A 14994-nucleotide genomic window follows, 5' to 3' on the forward strand; every position below is an offset into this window, starting at 1 on the left:
GAATTAATCCTAACCAAACTACAAATGGCATTCTTCATGACTACAATCCACTTCAGCCACTGCAACTACACCTTCAGTAAAAAAGGAATAACATGAGCTTTTGTCAATTAGACATTGCTTGTCCAAACATTATCAAACCTGTAATTCTGATTTACGATTTGCTCTGACTCAACATTTCACTACCTCAGTTTACAATTCTCATTTGCTACCTTTACATTCTTCTAATTTAGTCATGCTCTGACACACATTGTCTGTTAGTCATGCTCTGACACATATTGCTAATCTGTCAACCAGAATTCCAGATAATGCTCATCATTCTTCCAACACTCCGGACCTTTTTTAACTGGCTCTCTCTCTCTCCACAGGTTTGCTCTCCTAAGTAAGGTTGGAAAATTCAATCTTAACTTTATCCACATCTCCTTTTCTACAGATCACTCTTCTCCAGCCATCATTCATCATTAGTGCATTTGGATGTTGTGGTATAAGGATAGACTAGTTGTGTTCTATATACAGTGGAACCTTGATTGTCGAACATAATTCGTTCCTAAAGGTTGTTCAGAAACTGATTTGTTTGAAAACCGAAACCATTTTCCCATAAGAATTAATGTAAAATGGATTAATCCGTTCCCCAACACCAGATGATTACTTATTTAAACCTTTATAACTTTTTTACTTCATGCATAAAATTGTATACAAAAACAAGGAAAATGCATACAATCTTACACAAAAAGAATAAACACAACAAATAGAAAAATATAGAGGAAAGTTGATCGTCTCTGTATTTGTAAGTATTGTACAGATCATTTATTTCGCCATAGTGAACTGCATACGAGACACGAATGCCATTTTCATGTTTGGATATGATTTCTTTTTTCACCTCTCTCTCGTGGTTCTAACAACTTTTCTTTTCGGTTTGCTGCTATCACTAGCCTTCTTCTGCCCCATGGTGGCTTATTTAATAATAATAATAATTTATTTAAAAAATAAATTTAAAAAAAGAAAATCAAGAAAAGGCACTGCAAATTCAAGAATGTGAATGAGTTTAAGGGGAAATATGACAAGTATTGTGTGAATAATGGTTAGTATGCAATGTTGGGTCTGCCGCGATGAGTTTTTTGACTCCATGGAGGCATCTTTATAATAATAATAATAATATACAATAGGTCTTATTGTATACAATAGGTCTTAAATTAATTCTCCAGAAATTCCAGCAGGCGTCTGCACTGAGTAGAGGCTACAGTGTAACTGACGCTCTCCTGCAGTAATCTCAGCCCACGGAGCACGTGATTGCTAGTTTGTCTGTTCGGGAACCGAGATTCTGTTCGGAAACCGGTGCGTTTTTTTGTTCGGGAACCGATTTGTTCAAGATGAGAGTCGTTCGACAACCAAGGTTCCACTGTATATAAAAGTTTTGCCAACTAGCCTTCTTCTGATGTGATGTGGGCAAATATCAGAATGGGGAATTGAACAATGAAACTTATTTGTGCCTATGATCCCACAGAAAGTTCTACTAAGGTAGAAGTGGAGGAATTTAATGAGGCTTTAGAGAAAGCAACTGACACGAAAAAGGAAAAGTTGGTCCTTGTTGGGGATCTAAATAGCAGAGTAGGAAATGATTGTCAGACATCCAAAAATATTTTGGGAAAATTCGGAGAAAAGAGCAAACCTAATAATAATAGCAAATACCTGTTAAAAAAACGTTTAGTGTAGGGATATTTTTATCTGTAACAAAACAGATACAAATATCCCTACAAATGAAGATAGATACACTACTATTTGCAGATGATCAAATAGTATTAGCTATATCAGAAGATTATTTACAAAGATCATTGAAATCATTAAATGATATCTCAAAACAATGTAATATGACAATATCTAAAGAAAACCCAATAAGAAGTAAAATAGTAATAGATAATAGAAAGTGCTACAAACCAAGGAGCACAGAGGATGGGACCAGGAGATGTTTAAACAATTGAGCTTGGCAAGTTCAAGAATGATTGTTATGGGAGATTTTAACTACAGCAGTATAAATTGGGGAGAGGAAGGTGCATGTAGCAATAAGGGAATGGAATTTCTAGAATTCTTGAGGGACAAATGTCTTAGGCAACATGTAATAGAGGGAACAAGAGGCTCAGGCGTTTTGGATTTGGTCATAGCATCAGAAGAGTTGATAATAACTGAGATGACATCTCTCCCACCAGTTGGAGAGAGTGACCATGTAGTTTTGACTTAGAAGATGAATAGACATGCAGGAGTATCAAAGAAATGGGAACATATATGGAAGGCAGGTGATTATTATAGTCTTAGAAGTCAATTTGGGGAAGTTTTATGGAGGGAGGAATTGGAAGGCCAGGATATCATTAGTGCTTGGGAAATTGTGAAGGAATATTTGTTAGCAACAATAGCAAGCTGTATTCCACGAGTGAAGAAGAGGTCACCATTTGGAGTACAGTGGATGACAAACAATACTAAACAGGCACTGCATGTGAAAAAGAGGCTATGGAAGAGATATAAGGAGACAGGTGAAAAGCAGATGCATGAAGAATATAAGACACAGGCGAGGAGAGTGACTAGTATGGTAAGGAAGGTGAAACTGGAATATGAGAAGAGATTGACCCGAAGATCCAAAGAAAATCCTAGGGAATTTTTTTGCTATGTGGCCAGTAGGAGGAGAAATGATTGTGGAAGAATGACATTATGGGATAAAAATGGGAACAGAGTGACTGATACAGAGGACATAGTGGAATTGTTCAATGAACACTTTATTGGAGTATTTCATCCTGGAGGAGTAAATTTTAATACTAGAGGGATAGGACAGGTTCAAGGTTTAGAGGTGCAGGAGGAGAGAGTGTTCCAAATATTGAGTACTCTGGATGTCACTAAAGCTGTGGGACTGGATGGTATTTCACTGCAAGCTTTGAGAGAATGTTATAAAGAACTGACAGCTTCTATGATCTGGCTTTTCAATGAGTCTGGGTATGGAAAAAGTGCCCAGGAAATGGAAGGAAGGTAAGATAGTGCCATTGCATAAGGGCAGAAGCAGACTGGAAGTGTCTAATTAAAGGCCAGTTTGTGTGTCATACAAAAGAAAGGTGGTCATCATCATCAACAGTTTTCTTCAGTTCACTGCTGGACTTCTCTCCACCATAAATGTCCACAACGTTTTGTTATTTCATCATCCCATCTTACCACTGGTCTTCCTGGTTTCTGATAACCAATTCTTGGTGTTCATTCTGTTGTTCTCTTTGTCTATCTGTCATCAGAACATTCTAATCGCATGTCCTGCTCAGCACCACTGTTGCTTTTCATTACTAAGGCAATTTTTATCTAACTCAGTTATTCCCAAAATAGCTCTTTCCATGTTTCTTTCTGTTGTTTTCAGTTTCTGCAAGTGTTTTTTAAGTTGGACTCCAGGTTTCACTACCATGGGGTCATTGTTGGGTCTACATACTAGTTGTAGATCTCCTTTTAGACAGTAAATTGTAAGTTTGGTAAATTGCTTTTAAAATCTCTTTATAATGGTTAAAAACGTTCCATCCTATTGTTATTCCAGCTGAAATTATATTATCAAGTTTATGGTTGTTTGTAATGATTTCTCCTAGATATTTGTTGAATTCACTATCATTCTGTGTGTGATTTATTTCAATTCATTTTCATTTTGAAGTATTTCCACTATATACATTATTTTTGATTTATCCAATTTATTTGTAGGCCTATATCCAAGATGGGGGGTGCTTAAGGGTCAAAGCTGTATAACTGAGAGGAGACCTCCACATAGCCTTTAAAGGAATGCAGAGAACCGACCAGGGCTTCTGACCTAATGTCCAATCCTCACCTTCTCGTGGTGCACCCAGTTGGGTATCTACTTGGATACTGAACGGACGAGGATGGGCAGGCAATTTGGGATTTAGCCGACCAAATTGTATTCTTATTGGTTAAACCAAAATATAGAATGATGGTACAACATGACAAAATTTCATGCCGGCTGGGGCGTCGCCCGGTTAAACAAGGCCCCCGTTGTTTTCGCCAGGGAACCAGGGCGAACAGCGAAAAGTCAGCTACTGGAACAAATCTGAAAATAAACCCCAACTCAACATCACCAGAGTTAAACATCGGTACTATCAACGTAAGAAGCCTGAATGGCAAAGAAATGGAGCTAGCTGAGGAATTAGATAAGTACCAGATAAATATCAAGAAGGTGGCAAAATATTCTGGAGGTTGTTGAAGGAGCTTAAGAATGGAGGAAAGAGTGCTATAAAAGGAATTAGAGATGATAAAGGTGACATGAAAACGGGAGAAAAAGATATCCTTGAAGTATGGAGTAATTACTTTGAAAAACTGCTAAATGAAAAAATCGGTGATGACAGCACAGTGATAAAAAACACTGACCAGGCATGCAGTCAGGAATACATATCCATACTTGAAGTAGAAAAAGCCATCAAAGGCTTGAAATGTGGAAAGGCAGCAGGAGTAGATGATATTCGACCAGAAATGCTGAAGTATGGTGGTATAAAAGTCTTGCAGTGGCTGCACTGCATAGTTCAGAAAGCCTGGACAGAGGGACGAATTCCCGATGATTGGAGTAGAGCTCTCATAGTAACCATATATAAAAAGGGAAATAAAACTGAATGTGAGAATTACAGAGGTATTTCCCTAAGTGTTCCTGGCAAGATCTACGCAAGTTTACTTGAGAAACGGTTGAGAAGAATTGTGGAAGAAAAGCTTGGTGAAGAACAAGCTGGATTCAGGCCAAATAGAGGCTGTCAAGATCAGATCTTCACTTTAAGACAAATAGTCGAGAAAGCATGGAATATAACAAAGATCTGTATTTAAGTTTTGTCGATTTGGAAAAGGCATATGACAAGGTGCCAAGAGAGAAGCTATTCAATACGCTGCAGCTATATGGTGTCAATGGGGCATTATATCAAGCAATACTTAGTCTTTATTTGAGTTGTAAGTCAGCAGTTAGAATTGAAGGAAGTACTTAAAGATGGTTTAATGTTAAATCTGGTGTGAGACAAGGATGTACATTATCCCCTCTGTTATTCATTATCTATATGGATCACATAATGAAGGAAAGTGGTATTAAACCTGATATCAAAATTGGAGATGTTAATGTCAGCTCTTTGCTTTATGCGGATGATGTTATACTTCTAAATAAATCCGCTACAAGTCTGCAAGATTCTCTGACTAAATTGAATAGCTGTTACAATAGATATGGTATGAAGGTCAGCATTAAAAAGACAAAGACAATGAAAATAGGCAGAATCATTGAAAATGTCAACTGTGTTGTGAATGGAGAACCTGTGGAACAAGTAAAACCTTTCAGCTACTTAAGCACAATTTTTAGTGAAGGTGGTAAATTAAATATGGAAATGAATGACAGAATCAACAAAGCTGGTATGGTAGGAAGTTAATTGAATAAATTCATATGGAATAAGAGAGAAATTAGTCGGAACACTAAATTAGCTGTATACAAGACAGTGTTCAAATCAGTTTTAACTTATGGATCTGAGAGCTGGGTCAGAAGTAAAACACTTGACCAAAGACTAGAGACCGCAGATATGAGAGTCCTGAGAAAGATTAGAGGCATGAACAGATGGCATCAATGGCAATATCATATTAAAAACGAGGATATTAGGAAAGAACTTGACATTGTCAGTATCCAGGAATGCATTAGCAGAGCTAATCTCAAGTGGTATGGTCACTTAAATAGAATGGGAGAGGAAAGATTAGTAAAACAAGTGTTCTCTGCCAGGTTGGCAGGAAAACGACCCAGAGGAAGACCAAGATATAGGTGGATTGATACGGTACAAAGTGCCTTAGACGACAGAAATATAAGATCTGATAATGTTGGAGTCTTGACAAGTAACAGACTGATTTGGAGGAAAATTGTAGATAGGAAGTTAGTAATGATGTAATTTTTTCATGTAGTATTGTCATATCCTGTACACTCCTTGAGGGTACATGGCAGGAATTTGATGATGATGATGCATTCGAATAAAAAAAAAATATATATATATATATTTTTTTTTTTTAAAGAATAAATTTTAAATGACTTTAAACCGAGATAAAATATTAAATTTTAAAAACATTTACAAACAAAACCAAGGCCTAGCAATGGGCAACCCTTTATTCCCAGTTCTAGCAAACATTTTCCTGGAAGATTTTGAAACAAAACATCGTCCTTCTCATTGAAGCTGAAACTTTGTTGGAGACATTATGTTGACGACATTTTCACTATATGGAGTCACGGACACACATCTCTCATTGATTTTCTTCAACATCTTAACAACCAGCATCCTAATATAAAATTCACTGCCAAACTAGAACGAAATAACTGCCTTCCTTTCCAGGATGTAATTCTTACCGATGCTCTGATAGATTTAAAATCTCTATATACCGAAAACCAACTCATACTAACAGATATCTGCACTGACAATCTCATCAATTTCCACCACAAAAGCTCGGAACTATTTCTACCTTAGGACACAGAGCACGATCTCTTTTAAATGAACCAGATTAAAAGAACTCCAAAAAGAAATTGAACAACTTTCTTTAAACAAAATGGATATTCTGAAAAAACAATTAAAAAATTTCTTCTGGATCCTCCCGGGCAGCGTACTACGGAAACTACTGATTTTAAAGGTAGCATCTCAATACCTTACATTAGTTCAGTCTCCAATAAATTGGCTAAAGTCCTTGAAAAATACAACATCAGGACGTTTTTCACTACACTCCCTAAAATCTGTTCTCTTATTAGCCATCTGAAGCCTATTCATCATAACCTGAAATATCCAGGTGTTTACAAGTTATGGTGCAACTGTAATATTCCTTATTTTGGACAGACTAACAAACCTGTTGAACTGCGTATTGAGGAACATAAGAGAGACATCTCCTATAAGCGATCACATGCATCTGCACTATCCAGTCATGTTCTTTTCTCTAATAACCCTCATGACGATCTACAGAGTCACTCAGTTTGCTGGGATAAATCCGAAAACATTTTTTGTAGTGATGAGTTTGAAAGGAAAATCATGGTGTCCAGAGAAATCCTCCTTAATACTGAACATTTGAACAGCAATTTGAGTTATAACATCCCTGCTAGCCATACTGCAGTTGTTCAATACTGGCACTCATGAGAACCTGCAAGCACACATGCAACAAACAATAGCATGTTAGATAAAACGACTTGAAAAATACAACGTTTTTGTATCAATCATGTATTGCATTTTTTGCCTGTAATTCTCAGTTTTTTGTAACTTCAATTTTTTATTACTGTGTTCTACCTTTAGTGGATACCTGAAGAAGGCTGTAAAAGGCTGAACTAGTTGTATCATTATTATTAAAATTTAATATTTTATCTCGGTTTAAAGTCATTTAAAATTTATTCTTTAAAATGTATCATTAGAACCGAGTAGAAGATCAAGAATACATACATACATACATACATATATATATATATATATATATATACAGGGTAGTTCAAAATTTCATGTACAAACTTTGAAGGGAAGTAGAGAACATCAAAATCAACCATATTCACAGGGGAAAGCATCACCGGAAACGCCACCAGAAAGTGATAAGTGGCGCAGTTCACCGGCGCTCCAGGTGAGCAATTGTGGCTTCCTCATTCAAGCTTTCGACATCGTACAAAGAACATGCCTCATTTTACGAACACTGATATGGCAGATATGCACCTTGTTTACCATATTATGTATCCAACTACTATTGAACTGTTCAGTTACGCCTAATAAAGTTTTTTACACTACTTACTGCTTTGTGTTATTTCTGTATCTTTGTGTTCCTGTTAGTACCTTCCAGTGGCATTTCCGGTCATGCTTTCCTATGTGAATATGGTTGATTTTGATGTTCTCTACCTCCCTTCAAAGTTTGTACGTAGAATTTTGAACCACTCTGTGTGTGTGTGTATATATATACTGCAAATCAGGTTTATCTTAACTACCTTTCATGATGTGTTGGAGAGAGGCAATCTCTTCTTGGCATTTTCTCCTTTCTGCTTCTATTTCATTTTCTTTCTGACATTCCGCAATAGTAACCATTGAACGTGCTTCATCAAGTTCGATCTGCAACTGCCTTAAATTTTCTTCTAATGCTCCTTTTTCTTTAGTGAATGTCTCTAATGCATCCTTTCCTTTCAGCAATTCCTCTGTTTATAAAATATTTCATATTGATATTTTATATATTGTAAAAAAATTAAAAATTACAAAAAACAAAAAATTATTTGTTTGCATGTGCACATGCCCACACATGTATCTTTTGGTAATTCTTTATATATACAGTAAAACCCCGAAGTTATGCGGTAGGTGGGACCAAAAAAAGCACGTAAGTCGAATTCGCATAACTCGGGGTATAATTTTGCATGTAATTTATATATACAAACATACAATTGGAACCAAAGGTTTACAAAAACACCTATATTTTTTAAGAAATATAATCATAATTGTAGTTTTTCGTACATAAAAAAAAAAGAAAGTTATTTTGATGTCGATGGTTTCATAAAATCTAATAGATTCGTCTTAGGGCATAATGTCTTTTTCTTGTCACGCAATATTTCTTCATAGCAAGCTAATGATTTTTTTATTCCTTGCCTTGTGGCTACAATTCGTTCCTCGTTAGAATCTATGTCCTCCAAAATCTCCAAACCTTTCTTTTACAATTGTTCTTACTGTGGATTCCTGTAGATCGAACTTCTTTGCTAGCTCACAAATTTTTATTCCGCCTTCAAATTCCTTAATAATGTTGAGTTTTGTTTCCAAAGTCATGATGTTTTTTTTTTCTTCTAGAAGTAGAAGAATCGGACTTGCTTCTTTTGGATGATATTATTATTTTTTATGTGATAAAATTTTTATCAAGAACATAACATTAAACAATCGCAAGGTTTGTAGACTATAAAAATCATGTATGAATGGAGACCGCACAAGACACGTCAGTGCTTGTTCACAGCATGTGCGACACTGGCGAATGCGGCCGGCACCTGAAAGATACAACTAGTGGTGAGGCGTGAAACAGGACGGGAATACGTACATATAAGAAACCGCATAACTCCGGATTCACGTAAGTCGGGGTATGACTGTGTATGTATATATATATATATATTTTTTTTTTACAAATTTAAATTTGTAAATTTAAATTTTGTACGTGATGTACAAATTTAAATTTGTACATCACGTACAATAAGAATAAGAAACTCAAAGAATTTCATGGCGAATATAGTAGAAACTATATAAAGTTCGGCGATTCCAAGCGTAAGCAAATACCTGGATACTGCAGCAACTGACCCTAAAGGTAGTGCAAGCTGAGGCAACTCGTGTCAAAGGTGGAGCAAGCTCCGATCACTGTTCTTGATATTTACCCATAATGTGAACTTAGCTCCTAGGAGCTGTATTATTGTTCGACATTATGAGAGAAGGTCACTACCCAGACCGGTTTCAACCTTTATTGAGGTCTCATCAGTGAGTAGGCAGACCTAGTTAATATCAAGTTTGTAGCGAACAGAACTTACAACCCTTCTACGAGTTTTGCCATGAGGTGTCCTAATAAATTATTAGATATATGAAGAGCCCTCATGATGAGACCTCAATAAAGGTTGAAACCGGTCTGGGTTGTGACCCTCTCTCATAATGTCGAACAATAATACAGCTCCGAGGAGCTAAGTTCACATTATGGGTAAATATCAAGAACAGTGATCGGAGCTTGCTCCACCTTTGACACCAGTTGCCTCAGCTTGCACTACCTTTAGGGTCAGTTGCTGCAGTATCCAGGTATTTGCTTACGCTTGGAATCACCGAACTTTATATAGTTTCTACTATATTCGCCATGAAACTCTTTGAGTTTCTTATTCGGCTAAGAAACTATATGGGATATAATATCCCTTAACTTAAACAAGTTATATGTCACCGAATTGAAGCCTTTGGCTCTTCATATATCTAATAATTTGTACATCACGTTATTCCTTTCTCCTCTTCAACATGAATTGACTCTTCTTGGCATGGTGCCAGCCAAGGTTCTTGCATCTGTGGTCAGACAGGAGCGAATGATAAAATAGAAAACAACTAATTTATTTTCAAAGGCACTACTAGTTTCATCTTCCTAAAAGATTTCATAGGGTGCATAGTACTTCTATGTACTATGCACCCTATGAAATCTTCTAGGAAGATGAAACTTTACTTGAGTACACCAAAGTTCTAAATTATGAAAAAATTACTCACATTAGAATGAATTTGCAGACTAGCTGCATTGTTGTTCTCAGGCATGATGACACCACTACCATAAACTGAATAGCAGAGGAGTAACAATCAGAAAGGTTGTGGCTGAGGTTGACATTAAGGTGAACAGGATTTAGTGCAATTTCTGTTGATTTTAAGATTTTTCTTTCAAATTCATCATAGCAATTGTAAATCATTTTGGATCTATCCCACTTTACTGAATGTATAGTGAAATAATGGTCATTAGGATCAGAAGAATTCTCTGAGATGTTCTTTGATATGAAGCTAGATTGATTTTTCTGTCTGTCCATAATATGGGAAATTACAACGACACCAAAAGATGGTAGACATCATCTTCACCCTTGCCCATCTTGCTCGATGGGCAAGGGTGGAGATGATGCCCAGTTTCTGAGGAGGGAAGTGATGAGAAGAGCCATGCAAATATCTATCAGTGTGGGTGGTTTTCCGAAAAATTGAAAATTTAAGGCAGTCAGGTGATCTACTGATCTTTAGATCTAAGAAGGGGAGAACTCTGTTAATCTCTAGTTCTGAAGTGAATTTAATGTTCTGATGTTGATTATTTAAATGGTTTAGGAAGTTTTGAAGTTCCTCCAAACCATGTTCCCAGATAAGGAAGACGCCATCAATGTAGCGTAACCACAGTTTAGTTTTTTTTAAAGTAGCTATAGAGATAGCTCTCTTTTCAAAATCTTCTAAAAAAATGTTAGCTAAGACTAGGGATAGAGGGCTGCCCATAGCTAACCCGCTAGTTTGTTTTTAAGACCTATTGTGGAAGGTATTGACTCACCCACATACAATCTGTCTAAATATCTTGCAGCTTCTTTAAAACATTTAGTTGGCAATTCCTCCTCCTCCATCAAAAACTCTGAAGATTTTGTCTCAAAAATTAAAAATTTAAATCTCATAGACTCTGACAGAATGGTGAGTTTTGACATCGTGTCTCTTTTTACGAATGTACCTACAGATGAAGTTCTGACTCTTCTTAAGGAGAAGTTGAAAGTTTATTTTTCACTTGGTTAGAGTATAATAAATTTAGTTTAATCCTTTATCCAAGTGTGAGCAAATGAAGTTTGTGCCTGAAAGTGTCTTCAGGACTGGGGTAAGGTGGTACAACACCAGGGCAACTCGTTGCAAAGGTGGAGCAAGCTATCAACACTCCTGTCTCAGTATCTCCTATAATGCAAAACACATCTCCTTGCAGATATGTCTAATGTTATGCATTAAGGGAAGGGCCACTACCCAGACTAGTTTCGACCTTTATTGAGGTCTTTTCAGTGGGAGCCAGGCCCAAGTTGAGATACCAGGCAGAAGCCTACAAGTTATTAAGGGATTGTTACAGGATCAATGCTGGAGAGGTTCTACAGAAAAGACACTTTCAGGTGCAAACTTTGTTTGCTCACACTTGGATAAAGGATTAAACTAAACTTATTATACTCTAACCAAGTGAAAAATAAACTTTCAACATCTTTCTCTAAATCCAGAGTAATTTATTAAAAAAGGGTGGCACACCATTTGGCAACTCCTATAGGTAGAGATGATCTGCTCAAGCTTCTGCCTGGTATCTCAACTTGGGCCTGGCTCCCACTGAAGAGACCTCAATAAAGGTCGAAACTAGTCTGGGTAGTGGCCCTTCCCTTAATGCATAACATTAGACATATCTGCAAGGAGATGTGTTTTGCATTATAGGAGATACTGAGACAGGAGTGTTGATAGCTTGCTCCACCTTTGCAACGAGTTGCCCTGGTGTTGTACCACCTTAAGTCCTGAAGACACTTTCAGGCGCAAACTTCGTTTGCTCACACTTGGATAAAGGATTAAACTAAATTTATTATATATCTTAAGGAGAAGGTTTCTAAAAAAATATTTGCTCTTCTAACTCACTGCATCAATTCTGGCTATTTCTGCTATGAGGATAAAAGATATTAACAAACTAGCGGGTTAGCTATGAACAGCCCTCTATCCCCAGTCTTAGCTAACATTTTTTTAGAAGATTTTGAAAAGAGAGCTATCTCTATAGCTACTTTAAAAAAAAATAAACTGTGGTTATGCTACATTGATGGCGTCTTCCTTATCTGGGAACATGGTTTGGAGGAACTTCAAAACTTCCTAAACCATTTAAATAATCAACATCAGAACATTACATTTTCAGAACTAGAGATTAACAGCATTCTCCTCTTCTTAGATCTAAAGATCAGTAGATCACCTGACTGTCTTAAATTTTCAATTTTTCGGAAAACCACCCACACTGATAGATATTTGCATAGCTCTTCTCCTCAGAAACTGGGCAAACTCTCTCCACCCTTGCCCATCGAGCAAGATGTCTCACCTCCACAGAAGAAGACCTACAAACAGAGCTTAACTTCCTGAAAAACACTTTCTTAAATGATGGATATTCATCTAATAACATCACTAAACGCTTGAGACCATGCCAACAACCTCGACAAGAAGATGAATCCAACCCTATCACTCATATACAGTTATCATTTATCAGCTCTCTTACCCCAAAACTATCTAGGATTATGAAGAAATTCAACATAAAGACCAACTATACTACTCTGCCAAAACTTCGTTCTTTTCTGAGTCGACCAAATCACAACCAACTGCATGCATTTTCCTGGTGTTTATAAAGTTAAGTGCAACTGTGGTTGACCTTATTTTGGCCAGACAGATAAATCTGTTTCACTTCATCTTGAGGAACATAGACATGACATCTCCTACAGCAGAACACGAGCGAGCGCCCTTTCCGGTCATGTGCTCTTCACTGCAAACTCTAACCTCGAAGAACAGCAACACCAAGTTGATTGGGACCGCACAACCAAGTTATATTTATGTAAGGATGAATTTGAAAGAAGTATTATAGAATCAAAAAAATAGTTCTGGACCCTTCACACTTGAACAACAATCTAAGCTACAATTTGCCTGATTCACATAGCGCAGTAATCCAATACTGTCACACACATTCTACTCATGCCAACAGTAGCACATGGTCACCTATTCAAATATGACTGTTACTATTCTGTTTTCTTTTTATTAAGCTAGAAAGTCCATGTTTGATTTTTACCTTGTTCTTTTTATAAGTCTTATATTATTTCTTACTCACCTGAAGAATTCGGGATACCGATGAAACTAGCCGTGATTTATTAAAGGTTTTTGTTATACTTTCTCGGGTTCTAGTCAGTTAAATTTTAATCTTATAAATGTATACATCCCGAGTCAATCCTAATTGCAACAATATATATATATATATATAAACTCAATGACCTGAAGTAACTTTAAACCAGGAATGATAGCAGGAGCAAGCCAGAGTGACTGTTAAAAGTATGGTTAGAATGATTTAGATACTTTATGTTGCTAGGATGCCGTACATATAGCATCCTAGCAATATAACTGGAAACAATTATTCTGTAAGGATGACCACATGTAACAACATCTTCAGTATAGTAAGAAGAATGTGCTAAACTGAAAACATCCCTACAATGTCAATATGTGGCCAGTATAAATTGATCATACAAGGAGAATATAAAGAATTGACAAGCTTATAAAATCCAAATATGTTTTATCTACCTAGATGACAGCATGGTACTACTAGGAACTACGAGGGAGCACATCTACATGCAAAATGCATTGGATATTATCCTGAATACAGAATTTTTTTTTTCTTTTTTCTTTTTTTTTTTTTTAATATTGATCCCATACATGACAGGTCAAAAGACCTATAAGCACATCAGCGTAACGCATAGGGTGCAGATGAGGAATAAGATAGAAGTTTATTCACGTTTTTTTTTGGAAGAGCTGCAAGTTGTAATTGTTTGGAAATACTTCACAACTGCAAGTTGTAATTGTTTGGAAATACTTCACAAAGAAGGCTATTCCAGAGGACAAATGTGACAGAATAAAAGAGGAGAAGCAGGTTTAGTGTGTTTGCAGTTGCACAGTAAAGGGATGCTGCTCTTGTATTAACAGGTGTAACTGAAATTGAAGGCATGATAATTGCCAATTCACTGGGGCAGTGACCATGGAAGTACCTGTAGAATAGACAGTGCTGAAAAATTGCATCTGTGAGATAGAGGTTGATGTGAATCTGTAAAAGATGGATCATCAATGAGTCTAATTGCATCAAGGATTTTAAGGGAAGTTTTAGATGCACCACCCCCAAACATGTGAACAGTATTCTAAAGCATGGATGGATTTGGGATTTGTATATAGTTAGGTTGGTTAGGTGTAAAAGAGTCTTTTGTTTCTTGGTTGTTGAGGAGAGACTGGAAATAAACATTAGTCCAAGCAGAGAGATCTGATCTTGTCTCATGACTTGTGTGTTACTGGGGTGAGTGGAGCTGAGATTTCTTTTGTAAGAGAAAAGGCAAGACTGTGTTTTGGCAGCATTGAACATGACAAGGTTGTTCTTGCCCCATTGAAGGATAGCATAAAGATCAGTGTTTAAGTCACTGGTTATAGATGATCTTGTGGCCTGGGATGTCAGAGTACTGCATGGTTTGTCAAAAGACTAGGATGAGTGGAGAGTAATATCTTCAGCAAAGCTGTGGATAGGATTAGTGTTGATTGCAAGTAGGTCATTTATGAACAAGAGAAAGAGAGTAGGTGATAGGACAGAGCTTTGAGGCACTCTACCACTGATGGTGAAGATCAAAGAGCGAGCCATTTACCATGACCAGAGAGAAAGCTGGCTGCCCAATTACAGACTCTGGCAGGGAGACCAAAGGATGGAAATTTGTTAAGCAGGCCA

General features: G+C 36.8%; 1 protein-coding gene across 3 annotated transcripts in view; it reads right to left on the reverse strand.

The window, feature by feature from the left end:
- LOC150102033 (rab GTPase-binding effector protein 1-like) overlaps positions 1-14994 on the reverse strand; it is a 555334-nt gene that overhangs the window by 432803 nt on the left and 107537 nt on the right. For 2 of the 3 annotated variants that reach the window (XR_016549014.1, XM_090400151.1), the window contains exon 3: positions 7967-8170. Coding sequence is in view for 1 of the 3 variants with exons in the window: in XM_090400151.1 (XP_090256277.1) it covers positions 7967-8170 (204 nt within the window). In the remaining 2 variants the exon portion in view is untranslated. Of the gene's footprint in view, positions 1-7966; positions 8171-14994 lie in introns of those variants that run through there. The other variant, XM_090400153.1, reaches the window with a different exon arrangement.

This window comes from Typopeltis vanoorti, chromosome 11 (genome assembly GCF_054136105.1).
Source record: "Typopeltis vanoorti isolate ZY-2024b chromosome 11, IOZ_Tvanoo_1.0, whole genome shotgun sequence".
In the NCBI taxonomy this organism is placed as follows: Eukaryota; Metazoa; Arthropoda; class Arachnida; order Uropygi; family Thelyphonidae; genus Typopeltis; species Typopeltis vanoorti.